At 43.6% G+C, this 25,856-nt stretch overlaps 2 protein-coding genes across 4 annotated transcripts; one reads left to right on the plus strand and one right to left on the minus strand.

Moving 5' to 3' along the window:
• Positions 1-1,318: 1,318 nt before the first annotated feature.
• Positions 1,319-17,648, minus strand: LOC128403601 (uncharacterized). Its single transcript, XM_053368522.1, has 7 exons — positions 17,595-17,648; positions 16,756-16,870; positions 9,761-9,871; positions 8,060-8,194; positions 6,661-6,794; positions 4,556-4,641; positions 1,319-2,332 (listed from the first exon to the last, which is right to left on the minus strand). Exons 1-7 carry the CDS (start codon positions 17,646-17,648, stop codon positions 2,212-2,214), a joined length of 756 nt encoding a protein of 251 aa, XP_053224497.1. The 3' UTR covers positions 1,319-2,211.
• A 1,752-nt stretch (positions 17,649-19,400) lies between these two features.
• On the plus strand, positions 19,401-21,659 carry TRAPPC5 (trafficking protein particle complex subunit 5). Of its 3 annotated transcripts, none has more exons than XM_053376289.1 (2): positions 19,401-19,497; positions 20,994-21,659. In XM_053376289.1, exon 2 carries the CDS (start codon positions 20,998-21,000, stop codon positions 21,562-21,564), a length of 567 nt encoding a protein of 188 aa, XP_053232264.1. In that variant the 5' UTR covers positions 19,401-19,497; positions 20,994-20,997; the 3' UTR covers positions 21,565-21,659. The 3 variants fall into 3 exon arrangements, with proteins under 3 accessions (XP_053232264.1, XP_053232266.1, XP_053232265.1); XM_053376291.1 differs by lacking the exon at positions 19,401-19,497 and adding an exon at positions 19,949-20,107; XM_053376290.1 differs by lacking the exon at positions 19,401-19,497 and adding an exon at positions 19,953-20,111.
• Positions 21,660-25,856: the final 4,197 nt, after the last annotated feature.

Consider the following 25,856-nt stretch of genomic DNA (forward strand, 5'->3'; position numbering starts at 1 on the left):
AAGACATCAAGGACAGTCCTACAGGGTTTAATTCCCTCTGGATGAGGTAGCATTGAAGACTTACCATTCCTTGAACATTTGAGAAAAAGTTCTGCTGTGCAAAATGCCCCTGTTCGGTGACCCACAGATCCATGCCCCTTCCCATCATACTCCATTCCCTTCTTCATATGGCCAGTGGGCATGCCCAGTCTTCATTGGTGTGGTTTTTTTATGAAAGGTGGTGGTTTTCCACTTTCTTAGGTTTTTCCCCCTACTTTGAAAACTTAGGGTTTCCATGAGTATGCTGATACCTCCAGCTTGTTCCCCAGTGGCCCTGTTTCAGCTACAGTTTTGTTGGTATGCAACACCTGCCAGGAGCTAGAAGTGATATATAAGCAGAGCCTTTTGGAAGCAAACAGACACTCCATCAGCAGGCAGATCCCCAGAGAAACTTTGGCAGCTTCCATCACCACAGCTGAACTCCATCTACAAAGTCTCAGCTGTCTGACCCTCTCTCTTTCGGGACACATAAATGTGCTCACTCACAGGGACTGCTGTGTGTTTGTGTGTGGTTTACCCACAGATCTACAAAATTTGATTCCAAATACCATCTGCAAAGATGATATTCAGTGAATTGTGAAATACAGTGGTACCTTGGTTCTCAAACGGCTTGGATCCCAAACATATCGGCTCCCAAACGCCGCAAACCTGGAAGTAAGTGTTGCGGTTTGCGAACGTTTTTTGGAAGTCGAACATCCATTTCGGCTGTCGGCATTGTTTCCAGGGCCAATCAGCCAATCAGAAGCCATGCCTTGGTTTGCGAACGGAGTTCCAGAACAGATTGGGTTCGAGAACCAAGGTACCAGTGTACTCAGAATCCAATCGTTATTGCTACTATCTTATTCATTTGAAATACTTCTCAGTTTATGCCAGTCAAGAAGTGTTTGCATTTGTAATTTGACCTAGTTTGAAGGGCAAAGATCAAACTTTGCATAGTGAAGTAAATCTACCCAATCCAGACTTCTAGACCCAGTACACAAGCACAAGACACAGCTACCCTTTGAAATTTGCACTTTTGTGATGCAGTTCTCTAACAACAATAACAACAGTATGTAAAAGAATGCAGACATTAAAAATATGTGTTAGTGATATTACCATATTAGGGAATATGCTGGCAAAAATGCATACGCTGGGCACAACTGCATCCAAAACACATCAGGAGAAAAGCACAGGAAAATGCAAATAATTTTTCATGAACTTTAAAAATATTTACAAACTGATGCAGAAATAAGGGTGAATTAAGATTGGGAAAATTTGAAATGAGGAGAAACCAAAACTGTGAGATTTGTCCATCTTTAACTCAGCATTTCTCAAGCAAGTTCCATACACAACAGTGTATTACTTTAGGCTCAGCTCAATTCCTTGAAATCAGGTAAGTATAATTTGAGCTTCTTCTTCTGTATTTTCATTTTCATTCTTTGCCTTCCCTTATTTTTACACGTTTCATAATCATCCAGTCATATCCTGAACTTTAGAAATGCCGAAACAAAGCCAGCACTGAACATTTTCCCTCTTTTTCCTCTTTCTTCTTTCATATTTTCAATATTAGTTCACATTGCCAGTTGAGCAGCGAGGCAATTTTCTCTGATTTCCCTCTTATTACTGAGGCACATTTCTAACATCCTTTTTTCTGGCTGAAATCCACTTTTGGAACTGTTTTTCAGTTTGCTGTTCCCTTGTTCTCGTGACATGCTTGTGCTATTTAAAGCCATATTTAATGCTCTCTCTCGCCCTTCCCATTTCCTGTTTACTTCCTTTTCTTTCTTTTTTCAGTTTTCAGAGCATGATCCATTTCTGCCCCCAACAGTGATGTGGTGGAAGACAAGATGCAAAGTCTCTGCACAAACACACACAAGAAGACCAAGAGCTGGTCGCCGCAAGCAGACACACCTGCTCTTTAGTGTTATACCAAATTAAAAAAAGACCATTCTCAGCTGTTTGCCCACCTCAAAATTGGCTGTTTTGTTTCTGCTCTGGAGATATACTTCCATAGCACTATAACAGCCATGTGAGACATATTCCTGTGCAACCGGGCATAGAAGTGCAAAGTCCGCCGTACATTGAAACTATGAACAGAGCACATACATAGACAAGCACATTACAGCTACATGCCGTAATTTTTCACAAATGACAATATAAAGCTTACAAAGTAACATGGAAATATATTGTTTCTTATGCTTGATATTTTTCACAAATGTAATGCAAAGGATGGGTGCAAGAAGTTTGTGAAGGAGCAATCGTATTGTTTTTCCAGGAGACAAATGTACAATTTTCATTTTCTGTCTTCCGAGTTCTGTAAAGAAAGAAAAACATGCTTCATTTTTACTGGGAAAGAATGACCCAATTCTACAAGTGTCAGTTAAGGAACACACAAGGACACGTAGATTGCTTTCAACTGATCAGGACCCTTTAGCACTGGTGAGGCATTCATTGCCTTTCTGCAATCAGTTGGAAGCAGAATTAAAACGGTGGTCCTACATGACACTTTAGATAACGCTGTTTTCATTGGGCAAAGTTTCACTATATATTACTAATTCATTTTATTGGAGCATTTCCATCTGAGCTCTCCAATTCCAAAATAAAACACTCAAAGTGTCTAACATAAATACAACCAATTAACGACAATAAACTCCTCCACTCCTGTAATTTGCAGGGAACAGGAAATGACTTATGAAGGACAATTCATGAAAGTCATGGCCATAGTGACTGAAAAGGAATGAACTAATTAGGAGGATGTGACTAATTAAAAAGGTACAATAACTCCAAAGTACTCTCCATAGTACTTTGCCAGTCCACACTAGACAGACTGGTGCTGCAATTGTATTTTACAACAAAAAGAGGCCCTTATCAGGTCTGAATAAATTGGGAAGACAGCAGAGGAGCTCACATGGGCTGTCATTACAAATGAAATTTACACATAAAAAATTAGTGAACAAAGGAGGTCAATTCCAGTGAAAATAGGGTGGAAGTGACCTTAAAGGAAGGTCCAGATGAAGGATTTATTAGGTGTTGAATATGCTGATTCACTGCACAGGTAACAAAAAAATCCAGTCTCTCCCCCTCTCAATCACTTTAGGAGAATCTACATCTACATCTAGAAACCCTGTACTCCATTGCTTAGGAGAGAACAACTCATGTCGAAAGCATCACACGCACAGAAGATGGACCATCACTGCTCTCCATCTGACATGAAACATCAGAAGGAGGTTGGCTCCATTCGCACACCTTGACACACCTCACTGGATTGTTGGCAAATGCTAATGATAAAATTTCCCTTGGTGGATATGATAAGCCTCAATGATGTGATATCAAGGAGAACTGGCTTCCTTTGGTTGGCCAATCCCCTTCCTAACTGATCAGCACTTCCTACCAACTGTAAAATCTCTCATTCTAATTGGTTAACAGGGTTCTCATTCTGCTATTTTAGAAATCTTCAATATATGCTATACTTTTATGTGGTTGCTTGGAAACTTGCCTTGATCTAAACCGGTGCCTTAGATCTCTTTGGTCACACTGGGCTAACATGTAAGTGTTTTGTTCTGCTGGAGGCTACACACAGCAGAGAGCAGTGTTTTAGTTCTTATTTCCTGGAATCTTGCAGGAGTCTGGCATCTCCCGGGTCTGAGTTGGGGGTGGACTGTTAACAGGAGTGGTGACAGCCTATCAGTTTGGGGGTTTCGATTGACACTGAACCCCTTAACCTTTACAGGTCTGTAAAGGCTACAGAAACATCAGGAGGTGGAAACAATTACAGTACCTAGTGTGACAATTTACTTAGGGAAGCACTGGTAGGTTTGTCATCTCTCGAATAACATTTGGTGCCCACCTAAAGGCTTGGTTCTCAGTATTTTTAATGTGATAATTTCTCCATATATATAGACTTCTCTGGAGAATTCTGATATGACGGACCAGCTTTCTGAGTGCTTTGGTTAGTCAAAATTACAACTTGCCATATCCAGGGCTTAACCCACACTAGTAGGGTTTCTCAAGAAAACTGAGATATACTGAAGGCTCATCCATACTTCTGCTTGCTCTGAATTAGAGCTAAAGAGCAGGTTTTCTGGGGGGAAGTGGCGGGGCAAAGGCAAAACCACTAGATTTATGCCTAGAAAGCATGGGACCAGCAGAAAATCACTCAGAGCCATGTTTTCTAGGCACAGGACAAGAAGCAGGATGGGCTCTGAGATGGAATCTTGTGTTGTACATGATGTAGCATTCCCAGGATCTCTGGGGAAAATAAACTTGTGGTGAATTCATCACACAAACTAAAGGTTGTATACATTGGCATTCATATAATTGCTCTACCTAGCCCACACTGGTCTTTGTTCTGTCTCTCTCTCTCTTCTGGAGCTTAATGGATACCTACAGCCCATGATGTGACCCTTGTCAGCTGATTTCATAATGTTCTCTTTTGAAAAGTGCAGCACACATTTGCAGCTTCATGTGGTCATAAAATTCTTGTGAGCAGAAAGGAATTTGGAGAGGAGGCCAACAGCAGTAAATGAAGCTTACTTACCTGCCAGTCACTTTATTCTGTTCTCCTTCAGGGTTGTCAACCCAGTATTCAGAATTATTTCCAAGGTTCAGATTAACCTCCTTGATCTAAGGAGAGATGATGATGATGATGATGATGATGATGATGATGATGATGATTTTTTTATTGAATTTATATACCACCCTATACCCGGAGGTTCCAGGGTGGTTCACAGAAAAGATAAACATAAAAACCACAATATATATATAACCACAATAAAAACAACAACCCAATAACACATCCCCCCATAAGAGAGCCACATTTTAAAAGGGCATAGGATGTCAATCAGATCAACCAAAGGCATGGTTAAAAAGAAACATTTTTGCCTGGCACCTAAAGGTATATAATGAAGGTGCCGGGCGAACGTCACTGGGGAGAGCATTCCACAGATGGGGAGCCACTGTAGAGAAGGCCCGTTCTCATGTTGCCACCCTCCTGACCTCTCAAGGTGGAGGCACATGAAGAAGGGCCTCAGAATATGATCTCAGGGTCCAGGTAGTTTAATATGGGAAGAGACGGTCCTTGAGGTGTTGTGGTCCTGAGTCGTTTAAGGCTTTATAGGTCAAAACCAGCACTTTGAATTGGGCCCGGAAACTAACTGGTAGCCAGTGCAGTCAGACCAGGATCGGAGTAATATGCTCAAACCATCTTGCTCTGGTGAGCAACCTAGCTGCTGAATTCTGCACTTGCTGAAGTTTCTGAACTGTCTTTGGAAAGCAGGAAAGGTCAGATCAGAGTCTGCTCTTTGCCCTCACTCCAGAAGAGTATAAGCAGCACTAAAAAGGAACTGCAAGTTACCCTCCAAATTAGGACCTCTGAGATAGCTCTGGACTATAGCAACTGCAACTCTAATTTAACAAACTAAATGAGATTGACTGACTGAGTGCTCACTAATGGTTCCTCGTCATCTTGGAAGAAAGGGACAAGTGGGTTGCCATGGGGTTCTGTGCCAGGCCCATGGTTCTTCAACATCTTTATAAACAACTTAGATGAAGGAATTAAGGGGATGCTCATCCAATTTGCAGGTGACACCAAACTGGGAAGGGGAGCCAATGCCACAGAAGGCAGAATCAGGATTCAAGATGGGCCCAAACTAACATAATTAAATTCAATAGGCTCAAATGTAAAGTTCTACACTTAGACAGGAAGAATCAGCTGCACAAATATAAGATGAGGGACACCTGGCTTGCCAGTACAGTAGTACCTTGGGTTATAAAGTTAATTTGTTCCGGAGGTCCGTTCTTAACCCGAAACCATTCTTAACCTGAGGCGCGCTTTCGCTAATGGGGCCTCCCGCTGCTGCTGCGCCACCGGTGCGTGATTTCTGTTCTCATCTTGGGGCAAAGTTCTCAACCCAAGGTACTACTTCCAGGTTAGCAGAGTTTGTAACCCGAAGTGTTTGTAACCCAAAGCATTTGTAACCCGAGGTACCACTGTAGTACATATGAAAAGTATCCAGAGGTCTTAGTAGACAACATGAGCCAGCAGCAGCAGCAGCAACAACAACAAAAAACAGCTAATGCTACTCTAGGCTACATCAACAGAACTATACTGTCCAGATCAAGGGAAGTCATACTCCAAGCAGAAGTGTGGATTAGCACTCAGCTTGAATTTGTTCTTATTTGTGATATAAAGTTGCTTTATATAACTAGTTGATACTATTCTATTTTGTATAATTTTGATATTTAGATCTCATTTGTTGTGGGTGGGTGGGTTGGGACATATTTCTTCTTTGTTGGGTTCAACATCCCACAGTGGCCAATGAGGTGCCTTCAGCACATTTGGCAGTGTTCAGGAAACAAATGGCAGGAGAAAGTTGTGAAGCAAGAATCTGAGTAAAATTCTGGGAAGGGGAAAGGTCACACATGGTACATAAGAGGCTGCAGTTGTATGCCACTACTGTACCTAGGAATAGAGTTAAGTAAAGAAACTGAGTAGCAGATGGACCATCACAGAAAACTATGAGGATCAAGAATGGGAAGAACAGTGTGTGTGTGTGTGTGTGTGTGTGTGTGTGTGTCCTGCATCACTGAAATCTAATTAATTCTCTATGCAAGGTTAGTTCCAGGAAATTCACCAATGCTCACCGCTTCAGCCGTTGCCAGGGGCGCACTTCGCCTACTGCAGTCCCTCCGTGCCTCTGCCCAGGTATGTTTATGAGTGGAGATGTAAAGGCACTTTGTTTGATACTTCTGAAAGTCCCCTGGACACTGAGGAATAACTGAAACACACAGAGCCCTGGGATAAGAAACCATGGTACTGAAACGATTCTATGTACTAATCATGAAAACTCCAGATCTTAGCATAGCTTGCTAGTCATACACATCCATCCAAAACTGGGCTCCCCATTCTATACTGTCCAGTGCTTAATGCTGTGGATATTTGCACATTTATATATTACAAATGTATTCTACCCAGCCCAGCAGAGAATACATAAGGTTTTGATCCATTGCCCATGGATCGTCACAACAGGCTGTGGATTTAACCTATAATTCAGCCCTGTCTTTCCTCTATTCCTTTGGGCTGTAGAGCTCCTAACACCATCTTCCCTCTAACAACTTGGCTACTGTTCTTCCAGTGTACATGCCGGTGCTACAGCAACATAGCTGAACTATCCTCAGAAACCCAAGGCAGCTAGCTATCCTCTAAAAGAGCCAAATCTGTATTTGAATATTTAATCAACTGGTGCTTGACAACTTCTCACATACACAATAGTCCCATGAAAATCACATCAGGAAGTGACCACATCAGCTGCCCACAGCAAAAGGCTTTGATTCTGTGTATCAGAGATGGTGAACCTGTGGCCCTCTAGATGCTAGTAGAGTACAACTTCCATCACCCTAACCACTTGCCATGCTGGCTGGGGCTGACAAAGGTTGGAGGCCAACAGCATCAGGAAGGCCACAGACAGAGGCGGATTTAAGGGTACTCAACCGGTTTGTCCACACGGGGTGCCGAACCAAGAGGGTGCCACATTTTCTCCACTCCTCCTCACAACACACCTTTTGCCCTAACATCAGTTAGTACAATGCCTCATGAACTTCTGATAAGTGCACTTTTTTCTGGAGAGAAGCTGAAGGTACATTTCATTCTTACATCCAAGAAGGGTTCATACATGAGCATGCTAAGAGTGAGAACTTCCTTTACCCACGCAAGAAGCCCGACTGCTGCATTTCCATCTGAGTGGCTCTGGGCCTGCTGCATTAGCAGTGACTGATCAGACAATGCAGAAAGGTGTGGTAACATGACTCGCCCCATTCTGGTGGGGTTGAATGGAAGAAGGCAAGAACTGTACATAATGAGGAAACACAGTGGGCTTCCTCCTCTGGGAGTGGGTACTTTAGGCTAGCAGGAATCCTATTTTTTTTGTCTGTTTCCTGTGGCACATTAACAGTTCCTCTCACAGTATAAAGTTTGAGAATGTTTGGACTAAAATGACCAGCGGCATAGGATGATGTGCCCTTCCGGGTCCTCTGTTGAACTTACATTTCAGAAAGGCCAGCACAAAGGCAGCTGACGCTATTAACAGGGAAACAAACACCAAGATGTAGAGGGTGACGATAGAAGCTCTCCGACAACAGCAGTCCGTATGATCAGTAAATCTGGTGGGTGTGGGCACACCTGCAGATAACCAATAAGAGTGACTATTATAGCACACACAGAGAAATAGCTGGTATCACAGAGTAAGGGGCCAGATGTGACCTGTACATATGTAAAAGGCATGTGTATATGAGATGACATGCTTAAGTGCAGCCCACTTCCTCCCCCCACTACACCTGCTGTGGATGGGAGATGGTGGGATCTGTAGTTCAAAGATGAGGTGGGGTGGTGGAGGGTGATACTTGGGGTGAACCCCCCTAATGTATATTGACAGGCCCCTGCAGAGGGAGGGAGACGGGTCGGTATACTTGCCCTGGGCCTCGGAGGCCTAAGCCAGCTGAAGGTGGGGTGGGCAGGGACTGGCTGCTTTTTTGTTTATAGTTTTATTCTATCAAGAATCCTGCCCTGTGCCTCAGACAAACTCTCCATGGGCCTATTAAGTGGTGCCTCAGACCACCAATTTCCTTGTCTTCTAGGCTCAATCCTTCTGAAAGGACAGATGAGCCTAGTGTGTACAGCAGGCAGATAAGCACCAGGCATCCTGATATATGATCTGTAATAGATGGTGTTTGATCAAAGCAGGAGAAGGAGGGCTTCTGGGGTGGGTCATCTGAGGGAGGTACGTTCCGGCACCATTCTGTCTAGAAAAAAAAATGCTGCTTATATGAAAATGGTGTTTTGAATGTGCTATAAAGGTACAGTGTGCACACAGCCTTAGTTTAAGGGAGGTGTATCGCTCAAGGACACATCCATTCTACCTTTCTGCACGAAACTGACCTATCAGCATCAGTGAGTCATTTAACGAAACATCCTATTGGTTAAAAATAATGAAGGCCTTGGAAAGATGTCAACATGGTGTGGTCACTCAGCTCATGATCTGCGTCAACCTACTCCCCTAATTTGTTGTTTAGTCGTTTAGTCGTGTCTGACTCTTTGTGACCCCATGGACCAGAGCATGCCAGACACTCCTGTCTTCTACTGCCTCCCGCAGTTTGGTCAGACTCATGTTTGTAGCTTCGAGAACACTGTCCAACCATCTCGTTCTCTGTCGTCCCCTTCTTCTTGTGCCCTCCATCTTTCCCAACATCAGGGTCTTTTCCAGGGAGTCTTCTCTTCTCATGAGGTGGACAAAGTATTGGAGCCTCAGCTTCACAGTCTGTCCTTCCAGTGAGCACTCAGGGCTGATTTCCTTCAGAATTGATACATTTGATCTTCTTGCAGTCCATGGGACTCTCAAGAGTCTCCTCCAGCACCATAATTCAAAAGCATCAATTCTTCGGCAATCAGCCTTCTTTATGGTCCAGCTCTCATTTCCATACATCAGTACTGGGAAAACCATGGCTTTAACTATACGAATGGCTTTAACTCCCCCAATATATGGATTTAACTCCCCCAATAGGATAGTTTATTTATTTACCTGGAAATGATCTAGGTGAGCAATTATTTAAACAGGTTCTAGTGGGCCCTTTGGGTGGGGTGATAGGGTGAGACCTCACAGGCATTTCCACAGCGCATGCATTAGCTTCTTCCCAATCCCCAAACCAGATTGAGGCCATGGACATTATTGTGCTGTTAAGAATCACTTACCTGTATCTGCTTTCTGTGTTTGCTGTGGGGTTGGTTGTTGCCATCTCAGCAAATGGGGAGGTACAACATTCTCATAATCCCTTTCAGATGGGGTCAAACTTTCTATGGAATCTAGAGAAAGAAACAGTAGCTAAGGGGTGGTATTAAAATCCACACACCCTTTGAAAATCATCATCTACTGTATTCTGTCTATGCCAGGCATGTCCAAAGTCTGTTTTGGGGGCCTAATCCGGTCCCTGTGGCAGTTTATTTGCTGGGGTAAAATCCTAAAAAAACCTCCAGTCCTAAAAGAAACTCAACAACTCCAACCCTAAAAGAAGCTCAACAACTTCAATCCTTAAAAAAAGGTTAACAACTTTGGTTGGCCCTTTGGTTGGCAGCCACGGCCCTTCACTTCATCAAATCTGGCCCTCTTTGAAAAACGTTTGGACACCACTGGTTTATGCAAAATGGCCATGTAGAAAAATATGTAATGTGGCTTAGAAAGTACACAGTGACCCAGTTCTTATGGCTGTACGTGATCAAGACAGCATGCTGGTATTCACAGCAAAAACTGCAGCTATTTCACTCCTCCTCCAGTCCAGCAGCTGCTCCATTACTCAGAGCTTACCCATGGTTTGGTTTGGTGTTACATGCAAACTTGGGCATGTTGCTTGTCTCCCCCAGATAAACCAGTGCCGGATTTATGTATAAGCTAAACAAGCTATAGCTTAGGGCTCCACTCTCTTGGGGGCCCCAAAAAAATTAAAGGAAAAAACCTGGATGTACGTTTCCAAAATATAAGATGAAAAAAACAAATAAAATAAAACCTACATACAGCAACAGTGTTTGTGTTGTGTATGGACCTATTAGGTCCATAAATTACCATATAGCATATATTCAACACAAAAAACAGTGACAATTTGTGGTTGACAAAGGACAGCTGGACATATAAAGGGCCCCATTACCTTCAGTAACTTAGGGCCTCATCAAACCTAAATCTGCCACTGAGACAAACCTATGAGTGATAAGCAGAGAACAAACCTTGACTACAGCCTGTAGCTTGACTGAAGTGAGGGAACCCAGGAATCCAAGTTTAGACATCATGCTAAGCCAAACCATGGCTTAGGTCCAGGTTAGCAAACCAGGATAGTGAGAGCTGTTGCTGTGAGTGGATGGAAAAACTACTGCCACAACTGCAGAAGTGGCTGTGTACCACCTAGCAAGTATTTCTTCTCCATATGGGTAAGGCCATGTACAAAGCCACATGGAACAAAATAATAGTCAATATAGGAACAACTGCCTAGAAATTGGTGCCTGAGTTTTGCTTTTTCTCTTCTCTCCTTGTCGCTTTTCCCTTGTGTGTCTGTGTTTTTAAGACCGCAAGCCTACAACCCGGGAGTGTTTTGTTTTGATTTTATGTAAGCCTCTCTAGAAAGCTTCTCAAGAGCAGGGTACAAATGCCTAAAATAAATGAAGCACATGGGAAATGGATCCCCTTAGTGTCTATGAGATCAGTATCACAGAGGCCAGATCCAAATCTGGTAAAAGGCCCCATTCAGATAGCTTTGTAGCCCCAGCTGTATGGAGCAAATTTTGCAAGAGCCAATGGGACCACTCAACTTTTCAGTGATGTTTCAACACAAACACAGGTTAACCCCCCCCCCTCCAAAAAACCACCACATCCTATGATTGTATGCATCACCACAGAAATGTAGCATAGTTCCAGTGAGAGATGCATTGCTTCCTCCATGTGTGGCCACCATTGGATTGTTTTGTTTGAGGTATTCTAATAGGTATGAGAATGATTACTATGAGAACAGTCACTGTCCCACTTGTTTGATCCTTTGGAGAATGTTCTATGAGCTGGGGTAGAGTAGGTAATAAGTTTAAAAAAATTATTCTGCTTCTTTCCCCAGCCCTCATATTCTCATATAATGCAACTGTTTACTACATGGCTAACCAACAACGTTAAATCCACATCTCTGTGCTAGGTTGCTCACTGATACAGGTGTGCAAAGTTGACACAGAACCCTTCAATGGGAATTAGTAATTATCTTGTTTTTATTTCTTAAAGCAAAAACAACTAACTTTTGCACATTGGAGCAAAAAATTATAACTTCACTTATATACTAATCTAGTCTGAAGTGGGGGTGACTGACCAGGAATTTCGAGGCCTTGGTGGATGGTTAAATGAAAATGTTGAACCCCAACATGCAGCAGTTATGAAAAGAGTAAATTCTGTGTTGGGCTCATTAGGAAACGGATTAACTGTCAACATCATAAAGCCCTTATACAAATCTATGATGTGACTGCACTAGGAATACGATATACAGTACAGTTCTGGTCACAACACATCAAAAAGGATATTGGGGACTGAAAAGGTTTCAGAAAAGCCCAACCAATGGAGAGGGTGGAACAACTTCCCTTTGAAGAAAAGTTACATCATTTTGGGTTTTTCAGTTTAGAAGATGTGGAAAGTGATAGACGTGTATAAAGACATGTGCTTCATGGTGTGAAGAAAGTGAAGAGAGTATCTTAGTATTTTTTAATGCTAGAGCCTGGGGCTATCCAATGAAGCTAAACATTGGAAGATATAAAAGGAAGTACTTCTTCACACAGCATATACCGTATTTTTCGCTCTATAAGACTCACCAGACCATAAGACGCACCTAGTTTTTGGAGGAGGAAAACAAGAAAAAAAATATTCTGAATCCCAGAAGCCAGAACAGCAAGAGGGATCGCTGCGCAGCGAAAGCAGCAATCCCTCTTGCTGTTCTGGCTTCTGGGATAGCTGCGCAGCCTGCATTTGCTCCATAAGACGCACACACATTTCCCCTTATTTTTTAGGAGGGAAAAAGTGAGTCTTATAGAGCAAAAAATAAGGTAGTTAAAACCATGGAACAGGATTCAACAAAGAGTCCCATCCGTGGAAGCAATGCAAGAACTTCTACTTGTTAAATGGTGCTTTTCCCGCCCTGCTCCCATCCACATGCCTCAAAATTGGGTCACTGAGGGGTGCCAGGAGAAACACCACCCCCCTTAACAGTGCGTGCAAGGAGAAGAATGAAGATCATTCCTCCTGGAAAGCCCAAATGTTGAAACTATTGGCTTTGTGCAACATTGAATTATTCCCCTTGAATTCAATACCATAAGATATATGAAGGGCTTGGTTTGCTTTAAAGGAGGATTAGAGAAATTAATGAAAGATAAGGTTATTAATGGTTACTAGTTATGGTGGCTGTATATTAACTCCAGTACCACAGGCAGCATGCCTCTGAATACCAGCTGCTCAGGAGCACAGTGGGAGGGTGCTTCTACATTCATGTTCTGCTTCTGGGCTTCGCAGATGTATGAGGGTGTTCAGGAGGGCACCCTCTATATCGGGGTTGGGGAACCTTCCTTAGTCTGGGGGCCACTGGTGAAGGAACAGGGGTGCGGGGGGGAGCGCAAGATCCTGGTGGTACGATCCGGCTGGGGTGCCATCGCGGCTGCCCCCTCATCCAGCACTGGGTGCCATGCCCCTGCAGGCGGTGCGCCAAGGCCCCAGGGCACATGCCACACCCCTGCGGGTGGTGCACCACGCCCCCTGGGATGCGCGCCAGCCGCGCCCCTGCCTGCTCTCGCCACCCCCCGAGCTTGAAGCTCCACCACGGCTGGGGGCCAAAGGTTTAAGTGTGTGATGTCATATTGTGGTTTTAATGTTTTCTGTTGGGAGTTGCCTAGAGTGGCTGGGCAATCCAGGCAGATGGGCACAGGGGCGAACCCAGGCTTTATTTCACCAGGGTCAAAGACCCAGTTTGGCACACACACCAAACACACATATGCGTACACATACACACAGGCTAGGAGCCTTAATGGCACCCCTCTGGAGGCTTCACCTGGGGCAAAACAATCTGGCTAGCCCCCCCCAAACTATGCCTCTGGATGGAAGGCATATATTATTATTATTATTATTATTATTATTATTATTATTTGGTTGGCCACAGTGGGGAAGATGATGCTTGACTAGATGGGCCTTTGGCCAAGGGCTCTTCCTGTGTTATGTTCTCAAGGAGTGCTGTTTGCATGTGTATATTTGGCAAAATTGCATGCATGAATGTGTCCATTAGGAGAAATTCACACTAGAATGCAAATGAATGTAACCGTAACTTCTCCCGCTTTTAAGAAGCATCAAATTTACGATCTTTCTCCAAAACGAATTATGATACAAATGAATGTTCATGATGTTAATTTTTTGTTAAAAAACAAACAAACCTTAAACTGATGCAGAAGAGCGGAGAAGTGAATTTAAGATTCAAGAAATTAGAAACTGAGAAACAGAAATTGACATATTCATCCATTGCAAGCTGTAAGCCACCCACTGCCCCACTCACAGCATGTGTGCAGGAGTGAGACAGAAAATGCTATGGAAAGGGATGGACAAGAGAAAAGATGTGTGACAGAAAAAGGGTGCATTGGAGGAGAGAAATACACGGTAGAGCAAGGTTCTTCCTGAAGACTGACAATTAGCTAGTGTGCCTTTGAGTTCACCAGCCAAAACACTAAACACAGGCTTCTTGTACAGTGGTACCTCGGGTTAAGAACTTAATTCATTCTGGAGGTCCATTCTTAACCTGAAACTGTTCTTAACCTGAAGCACCACTTTAGCTAATGGGGCCTCCTGCTGCTGCCGTGCCACCACCGCACAATTTCTGTTCTCATCCTGAAGCAAAGTTCTTAACCCAAGTACTATTTCTGGGTTAGCGGAGTCTGTAACCTGAAGCATCTGTAACCTGAAGCGTCTGTAACCCGAGGTACCACTGTAGTTATAACCATCAAAGCAAATAGGGCATTATTTTATATTGTTATAGGTTTGAGGGGAGTCAGTCTGAACGATACTCATGGATCCCTTCCAAACCTGTGATCCTATGTATGTGAGGTTAGAATCCACAAGAGGAAACCCTTCTTCACATGATCTCAGGGCGGGGGATAGTGACAAAAAACACCTGATAGTAAAACAAATAAAATACATATTGTAATACTAGCATATGAGCAGGAAAGAAACACATCAGTTAAAAACTACAGAGTCTGCCTATAAAATTCCTAAGCTCCCTGAAAATACATCTGGCAAGTATGCATAGCTTATAGAAAGGAGAAAGAAAAGGTGAACAGGAAATGTATGCCTCTGGTTGTAAGCTGAGCCAAAATTTCTTTTTATTATTTGGCCATTCTGTTGCCTCTTTATAGGAACTGCTTTCTATCTCTTGCCTTCTATGAGTAGAACCTTTGCAAAGTTGAGTCCCAGCCAGACGCAGTATACTTCACATGGCTTTCCTGCCCATATCACCATGATCTCATTAAGCATATGTTGCAAGAGAGGGCAGGGAACAAACTGGGGAGATGGTGCTCCATACATCCCATTGATTCTAGGGTAACAAACTAATCATGTAATCTAGTTGGCCACTGCCTTATGTGTTACTATGGTTTTTGTTTTGGAAGGCTGGGTAAAATGGACAGGTTTGATACAAGCACACATCTACCTTAAATATATATAAATTCCATTTTTAAACTGCTCTCACAGCAGTGCTAGCACTTCCTTATTACATCTCTTCCTGTCTGGCATGCCTTATCAAAGAATGCTACAGTTGCAGCCAGCTAAATCACTGTGCATGCAGAACAACTTCCGTAAGTAGAATGGCACTTCTCCTCCTTCTCCTCTTCTCACGTGCCTCCTGCACTGCCCCAAATTTGTTTTCCAAGGCTGAGTGTGGGAACTGGGGGCCAAGCAAGGGGAAGAGAGTGAAACTGAAGTCCTCATGTGGAATGAGAAGCTGGATACAACCCATAATATAAATAAAATCCAGGTAGAGATATAGGTAACCTTTGATATTGGTTATTGCTTTAGAGTAAATATGTTTTAGAAATATGTATTGGTGAGTTTTAATACACTGTACACCACCCTGAGACCATACAGTGAAAGATAAAGAAACATCTAAATAAACTAACTGCAGATACCCATTTCATATTATGTGGAGGTAAACTTTATTTTTTATGTATAACATTCATATCCCACTCTACATGCAATGTACAGGGCAGTTTCTAGATATCCTGTGTTATTTCACAGACACACTTGGTAGATTGGGGGGGGGGAGGCGGGGAGAGACAGACATACAGACATTATCCAGAAGAGGTTTAACCCAAAGCCTCCCTTTCCATCCAGAGTCAGAGATAAAGAGAGTAGAATGAAACTCAAGAGACAATGCCCAAATCATAATCTCAAAGAGGCAGCCAGGAGTGGGTGGGTGGGTGGGTCATGGAAGAGAATGCATGCCAGGTTGCAGAGGTGTGTTCAAAAGCAGTGTGGTCCTTTGTATCATCATCACATTTATATCCTACCTTCCCTCCAAGGAGCTTAAGGAGGCAGACACACTTCTCCCCACCCCCATTTTATTCTCACAAACATCCTATGCAGTAGGTCAGGCTAAGAAATGGTGACTGGCCCAAGGGCACTCAGTAAACTTTCTGGCTGATTTGGGATTTGAACCCTAGTCTTCCAGGTCCTAGTTCAACACTTTAACCGCTATATCACAAGGGCTCTTTGTTTAGTAAAGACAGTGGGCTAGAAGTCAAGAAACACTGGGGGCAAATATTAAATCAATAAGCCAGGATGAGTCACTGCTTCTCTACCAGAAACACATGTTGGGAGTAGGTCAACCAGGAATGCTGGTGAGACCAGTATCCTCACGGATAGAGTCAGGCTGCTTCTTTACTTGATTTCGCAGAGCAAGCACACACTGCTCCATCCCGTTCACACTGTGCTTTTGCTGAACCTGATGAAGCCTCTGTTCTGCCCACATAGTTGGCCTAATAATTACCCTCTAAATTGGTATTGGTCTCCCTTTTCAAACGTCACTTCTTTCAGTAGAGTAAGTAGACCAATCCATCAAAGCAAACGCTGGTCAAGGTAGAGAAGACAGGCCTACGTGCACACACACAAACCCTTCAAGGTTCTTTTTTTGCTGTCCAGTTCCTACCTGGCCTCCGACGTGCCATTTGTTCTTTTCTCGTGGTGTAGTACAGCTCCAGCGCTCCAGAACTGTTTGGGCACTTAGCACTGTTTGCTACTTCCCCAAAGGCAGGCGTCACTGACTTGTACAACAAGTGGACCTAAATGTTATGTCTTGCAAAATTCTCAGAAGCTTCCTTTAGCTCAGAGACCACAAGCCATAAAAGGTCTACACATCATGACTCTTCTACCAGCGCCCTCAGTTCCTTAACCCTGCTTAGTGTGTATTGCTGGGAGGGGAGGGCGAGCAGCCTTAGCTGCTTTTAACTTGTTTTTCATTACCTTATATGTAAATCGCCTTGAGGCAGTGGTTTAGAATGTGATTATTAATAAATGAAATACAATAATGGTGAGACATCTTGGGCTAGTCATAGCACAAAGCAGATCAGTTTCGAAGCAAGCTGAGTCACTAAGGGGCAAAGAAGAGGAAAGGAAGAAAAAGGCTATGGGACATGAATTATCACCAGTCATCAATTTATATACCACTTACAAGTTTCCAAGCAATTAAGACAAAATAGCCTCCCTAACCTTGTACAGACAATTCTGCTTCCGCTCTAAGTAACATGGAACTCTGTGACAGACCTTATTACAAAGTTCTGGCCCTGTTGGAACAAGAGACACCAGGATGCAAACTCAAAGACACCAAATGTTATATTCTGTGGTTTTAATGTTTTAGTTGTTGTTAAATTTTATGAGCCATCTTGGGTCGATCTTTGATGGACTGGAATGCAAGTTATTAAAATAAAAGTAGTAGTAGTAATAGAGTGAGAGAATTAAACATTATTTATTTAATATACCGTTGCTCACCACCAAAATCTCCAAGCAGTGTGAGATTCCAAGAGTTCCAGGCACCAGGTCCATGTTTCGTTTTGGAAATGAGGCACAACAGAGACAGTGGTGTCTTCATCATACAGGGTTTATTTACACATATATACAACCTGAGCCTATGATGGAAGGGGTCACAGCATGAACACCCCAAGGTGGTTTTGTTTCTCCCATAGCCACAGCCTTCATTCAAACAGAAATCAACCATTGTGCTCTGATCCTCTAGCTTGCTGCCTTTTGCAACCTGCAACATTTCCCCCCCTAGGTCACATCATAGCCCACTCTCAACTCTGACTTTTGTTCTTCTAATTTTCTCAGCAATAGAGGAGGGTCCCATCCATTTACCATCTGGGACAGAACCCCCTCTCCATTGCTTTCTTAATGGCTCATCATCTTCCCTTTGTTTTCTTAATGGCCAGTCTGGCTTTAACCCTTGCTGGATCCAGGGGTTTGGGAGGCTTGATTAAAGTTGAATATAAGAGCATCCAAAAATGGCAAAGCTGGTCCTGTAGGAAGAGTACTGTCCCATCCAGAACAGGCTAAGCACCTTCTCCCTGAGAAAATTAAACAGGAATCCTCAAAACCTCCATCTTGTCAGAATTGTGCTTCAGATTATTGGTCCTCATCCAAAGCAGGCTATTACTGATTTCAGGCACCAATTCAGCACTTCAGCTGCCACACAGAATATGCTGCTATGAAAGCCCTACACTGTAACCCTCTTGTGAGGAGTGAGTAACTTGGCTTCACAGCAGGACCACCTGATGACCCTTAACTACTGGGCAGGAATAATCATATGACGAAGCCTCAAGAAGTATGTAGGACCTAGGCCATTTAGAGCTTTATATGTTAGAGCCAACACCTTGAATATTGTATAAATACGAGACACCAGAGAAAGATGAGGATCACGAAGCACAGAATCTTTAAAAATAAAGAAAAAACTTAATTTGATCCATTCTTCTTGATGCCCCAGTCTAATATTCTGCTAATAATTAGTGAAGATTTTCTCTTTCTTGAGGAGCAGAGGTGGGAGTACCTTCACAAATGAAACAATGCTCTATCCTTCTCCAGGTACATGAAGTGTTTCCCAATATACTTCAGTCCACTGATGAATCTGAATTTGAAATACATCTTGGAATGTTGCAGCTACGGTGTGCTTCCAACCAAAAACAGCTTTTGGGAGTTAGATGGACAGAAAAGCTGCCTACAATTGGGAGGGGGGACTGGCTCAGATGCCAACAAACTCAACACCTACCTCAGACTTTGTAAGTTCCAGACATGGCCAACCCTAAAAGAAAGTATGGATGCTCCTTCCACTTACTGAATGCAAAGTAACTGTGTGTTTCAATCACTTAAAAACCACTGTAACCATTTCCAGAGGGGTCAGCTGTGTGTTTGATGCAGCAAAACCTAAGAGTTTTGAGTCACCTTAAAGACTGTAACCAATGTGCTACGGCATAGTAAGAACGAATGCTTATGCCAGAATACGTTTGTTCCTCTTTAAAATGCCACAAGACTCTCTACTCTCTCTATATTTTTGTTATTCCCGCACCCCGCGCTGAAATCACTGCAATGCCAGGCTGGCCACTAGAGGGGCACAAGGCACACACCATGCCTCTCTACATTTTTTCTAACCAGCGAGAAAAGCTGCCTTAACCACAACCTCACCAGTACTCTTCCCTTTAAACAGGGAAATGAGGGGCGCATGCGTATAACTGCCTTTTGCCATAGAGACGAGACCGGAAATCCAGCCGGGTGTTCATCGTGTGTACATGATAGAGTACATGACAGGTTGCCACGGTGATCGCTCAACCTTCCAAGCCACAACCTCTGCCGCTGAACTTCTACCAAGCCCTGTTTTCTTCCGCAGTTTGGTAAAGAGACGCAGGTTGTTATTACCAGCCTTATAATACTCCCTTAGGTTCAACTCGCGTTCCGAGGAAACCCTCCGTTTTAGCCAGCGACGCGGACTTATAAAAAATATTGGGGGGGCCCGGGAAAGCTCATGAATAATAAATAAGCTCATGAATATGCAAATAAAGTGGCGCCGCCTCCTCGTGAGCGAATAGGGGAGAGCGTGCTGCGCCTATTAATCAGCTCCAAAGGAAATTGGGTGGAGCTTTTGCTCGGGAGGGAGGGCAGGAGGCATGCAGCCCGCCCCCCCTGTGCATTTTGGGCTGGGGGAGGGGCGGCGATGGCGCTCTGCTGGAGGGGCGCCGGAGATTATTGGGGGGGCGGAGCCCCCCCAAACGAATTTTTGAGGGGGCTCGGGCCCCCTCAAGCCCCATGGAGTCGGCGCCTATGGTTTTAGCTCATTCTCACGGAACGATGGTCGCAAGACCACCTAGGCCCCCGTTTCGTTGCCATGGTGACGCTTCCGAGTCTTCGCCACTTCCGTTAAACGCATTCGTTTCTCCCCTCCCCTTTTGCAGCGGCCGTAAAGATTGTCGTACAGGCGGAAGGTGAACATCGCTGCAAAAGAGTGATAATTTCACACAGTAGGTAAGAGATATGAAGAGCATTTGGGCTCAGTAAAAGTTGGCGGGGAGGCAGAGGAAGCATTATTGTTATTGTCTTCCCCTCTTAATCTCCGTGATTCCTCCAGGTTTGCAGAAACAGTGGGAGGGGGAAGGTCCCCTCTAAAGACCTAGTGGCGTCCCAGATGCAGCTCTTTCGTGGTGCAAAGTGGGGTTGTGTCTCGTATCTGGCTTATAAATGTAAACAGGTTTGATATATGGCTTATCGGACATGCCTTTTCCCACAGGAAGCCCCGGGAACTGCAATTTAGCAGGAGTGCTAGGAATCCCTTGGTAATCCTTTCACAGAACTTCAATTCACATAGAATAAAAAGAGGCTTGCAATAATAAGTTTCCATTTGTGGCATAGACTAAAGGAACCTGGAGTTTCAAGTTTGTTATCTTTGTCACCATTTCAGGGGCTGCTAGGCTAACTACGAACTACTAGCTATGAACTACTCGGCCCTTTTTTGTAGAGAAGGTGATCAAGCATCATTATTTTGGTTGTTTCCCCCCCGCAGATATGCATATCTTGTTATATTGTGGTTTTACTGAATCCTTTTCCCAAGCATCTGAATGTTATACGTTTATAGGAATTCTCACATTTTACCTTCACAAAAATCCACAAATTATGTTAGGCTGGGAGGTGATGGCTAGCCCAAAGTCACCTAGTGGGGATTTAAACTTAGGCTGGCAATACCCAGATTCAGCATCCTATTCACTTCCTTGTACTAGCTTATATGTCTGTCCTCCCATGCAAAATAAATATCATTTAGAAGTTGCTGTATAAAGTAGTGCCCCATTTGAAATGCAGTTGTGTGAATTTTAGAAAGGTGCTTATTACCCTTTTAAATTTCTTTCTTAATAGCATCATGGACGCACGTTTTACCCGTGGAAAGTCTGCTATCCTTGAACGGTCACTCACCCGACCCAAGACTGATGTTAGCCTTAGTGCCTTTTCATTATTGTTTTCTGAGATTGTGCAGTACTGTCAGAACAGGGTCTACTCTGTTTCTGAGCTTCAGAACAAACTTTCTGAGCTAGGTCAGCAGGTGGGTGCTCGTATCCTGGATGTGTTGGTGATGCGGGAGAAAAATGGTAAGAGAGAAACCAAGGTCATCAACATTCTCCTGTTCATCAAGGTTACCGTATGGAAGGCTCTCTTTGGGAAGGAGGCTGACAAGCTGGAGCAAGCCAATGACGATGACAAGACTTACTACATCATTGAGAAGGAGCCTCTTATCAATACTTACATTTCTGTTCCCAAGGAGAACAGCACACTCAACTGTGCTTCCTTCACAGCTGGCATCGTGGAGGCTATGCTCACTTGCAGCGGCTTCCCTGCCAAGGTGACAGCCCACTGGCACAAGGGAACCACCCTCATGATAAAATTTGATGAGTCAGTAATAGCACGTGACAAAGCCCTGGATGGCCGCTGACTGCTTCATTTCATTTAATCTGGATTGTTTGTGTGTGTATGTATATGTATATGCATATATACACACACTTTGACAGTATCCTAAAATAACTGCCCTGACCAAGTGGCATCGGAACAAGTGACTGTGTCCCATATACTGATGGTAAATGTTTCTACAGCATTTGTACTGATTACACAGGACCAATTCTGTTTCCAGAAATCTACCCTTAATTCTGTTGCTTGACTCTTGGCAAAGGCTTGAGGAGGGAATGCAGTTCACGTTCCTAGCCAAGAGATAACACAGTCCTGATTTGCATATGAGCTATGTAATTTGATGTAAAGATTCCTCTCATGCTGTTATATTGGTTTTGTTGTTACCCCACTGACATTATCACTAGAAAAGCACGGATGAAAGGTTATTGCTAGGCTGCCAGCTTTGGAATGAGCTAAATTGTCCCTACTCATTCTGTTGCTGCTTCTTACCTAGTGCCTATCAGTTATTATTTAACTTTGCAGTCTGCTTGCTGTCTTGCCTCTAGGAATGAGCTGCAGCTGCCTTAGCAAATCAAGTGAAACCCACAAATTACCAGTTTGCTTAAGAGTGGCTCAGACTTGCAAATGAAGCACTTTAAGTAAAAAGCTCAAGGGCAGGGGTAAAACACTCCAGAACCGGTGAGAGCTTTACCTGCTTCTGTAAAATACACTGTTCACTGCCCATGTTTCTTCTTTGAATACTTGTCTCCACACCTGAGGAAAATATCTAAGAGTTGTAAAGACTCCTTTGATAGTTATTCCAAGAGCTGTTCTTACAGGGCTTTCCCTCAGCATAACTGGTCCTTCACAGTGTTTCCTGTTTGCCCTGAGAAGAGAGGAAAGTGATGTCACCCCCAAACTAAGATTTCTCTCTCTTTTCCTTTTTTTAAAAAATGGTAAAATAAATTAACTAAAATACCAAGAATATACTGTTGAAAGATATTTTATTGCAGAAATCTCATCTAAACCAGTCAGTTTCAAATCATTCCATACAATGAAGATGCTAATGGTTTTGAAGAATTGTTTACCTGGTTAATAAATTCCATAAAGTAATCCATTAAGGATGTTTTTGTCTGTCTCTCTCTCAACTTCATTTAGTGTGTTGTTCCTGTTCTGTGCACAGTCCATTTTGTGTGACTGTAATAGTGTTCACATTCTTTCCAAATAGCATTGAATTGTTGGGCTTATATCTTTGTTTTTATTATGAAGATGTAAGTGAATTTATTTGTTTTTTGTCATAAAATTTATTTTTGGATAGTGGGGGAAAAACTTCAAAGTGGTTTACAAAAAGAATAAAACAATAAAATTTATTGGTAATAACAATTAAAACAACAATTTAAAACATTCAAAAAGCTAAAACCAGCAATAAACCAAAAAGCACAACAGCATTCTAGATATTTGGGTAGACTTCACTAAACAATGTTTTAGCAGGTGCTGAAAAGTGCCTGCCTGGTATCAATAGGAAGGGAGTTCCAAAGTATAGGTGCTACCACACTAAAATACCATTTTTACAAATGCAGAATGGGTATTATGTGGCAGCTGTAATAGTGCCAGTTCCTCAGCTCGAAGTGGTCAAGTGGACATATATGGGGTAAGGTGATCTTGCAAGTAAACTAGGCCCAAGTTATTAAAGACTTTATATACTAATAGTAACACCTTGAACCTGGCCTGGTGGCAAATCAGCAACCAGGGCAGATCCCTGAGTACAGCTGTTGTATGCTGACAAAGTCTCACCCCTGGCAGCAACTGGGCTGTAGCATTTTTGCACTAACTGCAGCTTCTGGATCAAGTGACTAGGGAAGCCCCACATAGTCCATTGCCTTGAGGAAATGTGGCCACACTTTCCCAGTCTAGGAATGGTTGCAGCTGTTGAACCAGCCACAGTTGGTAAAAGGCACCTCTAGCCACTGAGGCTGCCTGAGCCTTCAGTGATACAGCTACCTCCAGAAGCACCCCAGAAGTGGTATCTTGCATCATAACTCATTTTGGATAAAAACCGTCAAATTGATGCTTCTTAAAAGTGGGAGAAGTTACAGTTGATTCAATGATTCTATTATTCTGTACTTACAATTCCAAGAGTGGATTCTTGTATATGCTGCTTGATCACTCTCAGATGTACAGTAGTACTAGTTCCTTCCTCTCCCCATGCAGTTCATTAGAAAATTACTAAATAAGATTACAAGTCATGGAACGTAACGAATAACCACTTTTATGCATTCTTACTAAAGCCTACATAGGATTGCAGACTTCTACCAGTGTTAACAGAGTTTTTGCTCATGGTCTTTTGATCTACTGATAAGGGTGCACAGGATGGCTTTTATTCACCACCAAAAGCTGGAAACTTATCTTGGAACAAATTGAGCTTTTCCTGTAATCAGATGCTGAGTAGGTAGGAGGTGCAACTCATGATACAAATGACTTGATGGTGATTGTAACAACTAAATTGTAAACTGCTTCCATCTAATAAGAGCCACTTCTGAGGAGGTGTTTGGCTTGTGGAAACAGGAACTTAAGTGCAAAGCATGTCCATATAGCTTTAGGAGACCACACAACTCTTCTCCCAGCAGAGAAGTGACTGTGACAGCAGGGACACATTCTGAACCAAAGTAAGGCATGTTGCATTTTAAGTGCTACGTAGTTGCAGAACTGCAATGCTTTAAAGTGTCCACAGCATCGTTGCAAGCGAGGTGCACAAGGGGGGAAAAACAGAACAACAAATTGTGCTTTCCCTTGGCTTTTACCAAGTAAACAAGAAGACTTTCCCCTACCCCAAGCAGCGAGGTGGTGCTAGGGGTGGGCATTTAGGGGCCTGACTCATTTGTGGCTTGCTAGATAGAAGCTGATAGTGACAAAAAGGAAGCACAAGTGGCTGTGTTGCATCTGCCCCAAGAACTCTGACTTGGAGCAGCCTTAACCTACCATGGATGACGGCTATCAGAATGAAGAATACTACAATGACAATGTGTCAGAGAAAATATCCCACACTGAGGAAGTGGACTCGGAGTTTGAACCTACAAAAGCAGGTAACGGGGAGAATGAGAAGAAATTCTCAAAGGGTTGCTCTGGTTCTGTAATAAGGTGTTATGTTCACACAATAATAATAATAAATAATAATAAATTTTATTTATATCCCGCCCTCCCCAGCCGAAGCCGGGCTCAGGGCGGCTAACAACACTAAAATAGTGCAACATTCTAAAAACATTATAAAAATTAATTAAAATCAAAATTGATGGCAACCATACTAAAGTTCTGTAAAGATTGCCAAAGGAGGGAGTCAGGCTGCGCCCTGACCAAAGGCCTGGTGGAACAGCTCTGTCTTGCAGGCCCTGCGGAAAGATGTCAAGTCCTGCAGGGCCCTTGTCTCTTGTGACAGAGCGTTCCACCAGGTTGGAGCCGCAGCCGAAAAAGCCCTGGCTCTAGTTGAGGCCAGCCTAACCTCTCTGTGGCCTGGGACCTTCAAGATGTTTTTATTTGAAGACCGTAAGTTCCTCTGTGGGGCATACCAGGAGAGGCGGTCCTGTAGGTACGAGGGTCCTAGGCCATATAGGGCTTTGAAGGTTAAAACCAGCACCTTAAACCTGATCCTGTACTCCACCGGGAGCCAGTGCAACTGGTATAGCACCGGATGAATGTGATCTCGCAGTGAAGACCCCGTAAGAAGTCTCGCCACGGCATTCTGCACCTGCTGGAGTTTCTGGGTCAGTCTCAAGGGCAGCCCCACGTAGAGCGAGTTACAATAATCTAGTCTGGAGGTGACCGTCGCGTGGATCACAGTGGCTAGGTCAGGGCGAGAGAGGTAAGGAGCCAACTGCTTAGCTTGGCGGAGATGAAAAAATGCCGCCTTTGTTATAGCTGCAATCTGCGCCTCCATGGAGAGGGAGGTATCAAAGATTACACCCAAACTCTTAACGGACGGTGCTGGCACTAATTGCACCCCCGCAAGAGATGGGAGTTGCCCCCTCAATCCCATATCGTCCCGTCCCAGCCAGAGGACCTCTGTCTTCGAAGGATTTAACTTCAACCGGCTCCCACGTAACCATCCAGCCACAGCTTCCAAGCATCTGATCAGTGTGTCTGGGGCCGAGTCAGGATGGTCATCCATCAACAGATAGAGTTGGGTGTCATCAGCATACTGATTGCAGCCCAGCCCAAAACTCCGGACAAGCTGGGCGAGGGGGCGCATAAAGATGTTAAAAAGCATCGGGGAGAGTATCGCACCCTGGGGCACTCCACACACCAAGGAGTGGCGCGATGACAATTCCCCCCCAAGCGCCACCCTCT

Source organism: Podarcis raffonei, chromosome 2, assembly GCF_027172205.1.
Source record: "Podarcis raffonei isolate rPodRaf1 chromosome 2, rPodRaf1.pri, whole genome shotgun sequence".
NCBI lineage: Eukaryota > Metazoa > Chordata > Lepidosauria > Squamata > Lacertidae > Podarcis > Podarcis raffonei.

Excerpts from the sequence above, each read along its gene's own strand:
- LOC128403601 (XM_053368522.1), bottom strand. The coding sequence starts at position 17,648 with ATGGACCTGGTGCCTGGAACTCTTGGAATCTCACACTGCTTGGAGATT. Across the intron at positions 9,872-16,755 it reads AATGGCACGTCGGAGGCCAG|ATTCCATAGAAAGTTTGACC; the intron begins GTAGGAACTGGA and ends TTCTTTCTCTAG. Across the intron at positions 2,333-4,555 it reads CAGAATAAAGTGACTGGCAG|AACTCGGAAGACAGAAAATG; the intron begins GTAAGTAAGCTT and ends CTTTCTTTACAG.
- TRAPPC5 (XM_053376289.1), top strand. The coding sequence starts at position 20,998 with ATGGACGCACGTTTTACCCGTGGAAAGTCTGCTATCCTTGAACGGTCA.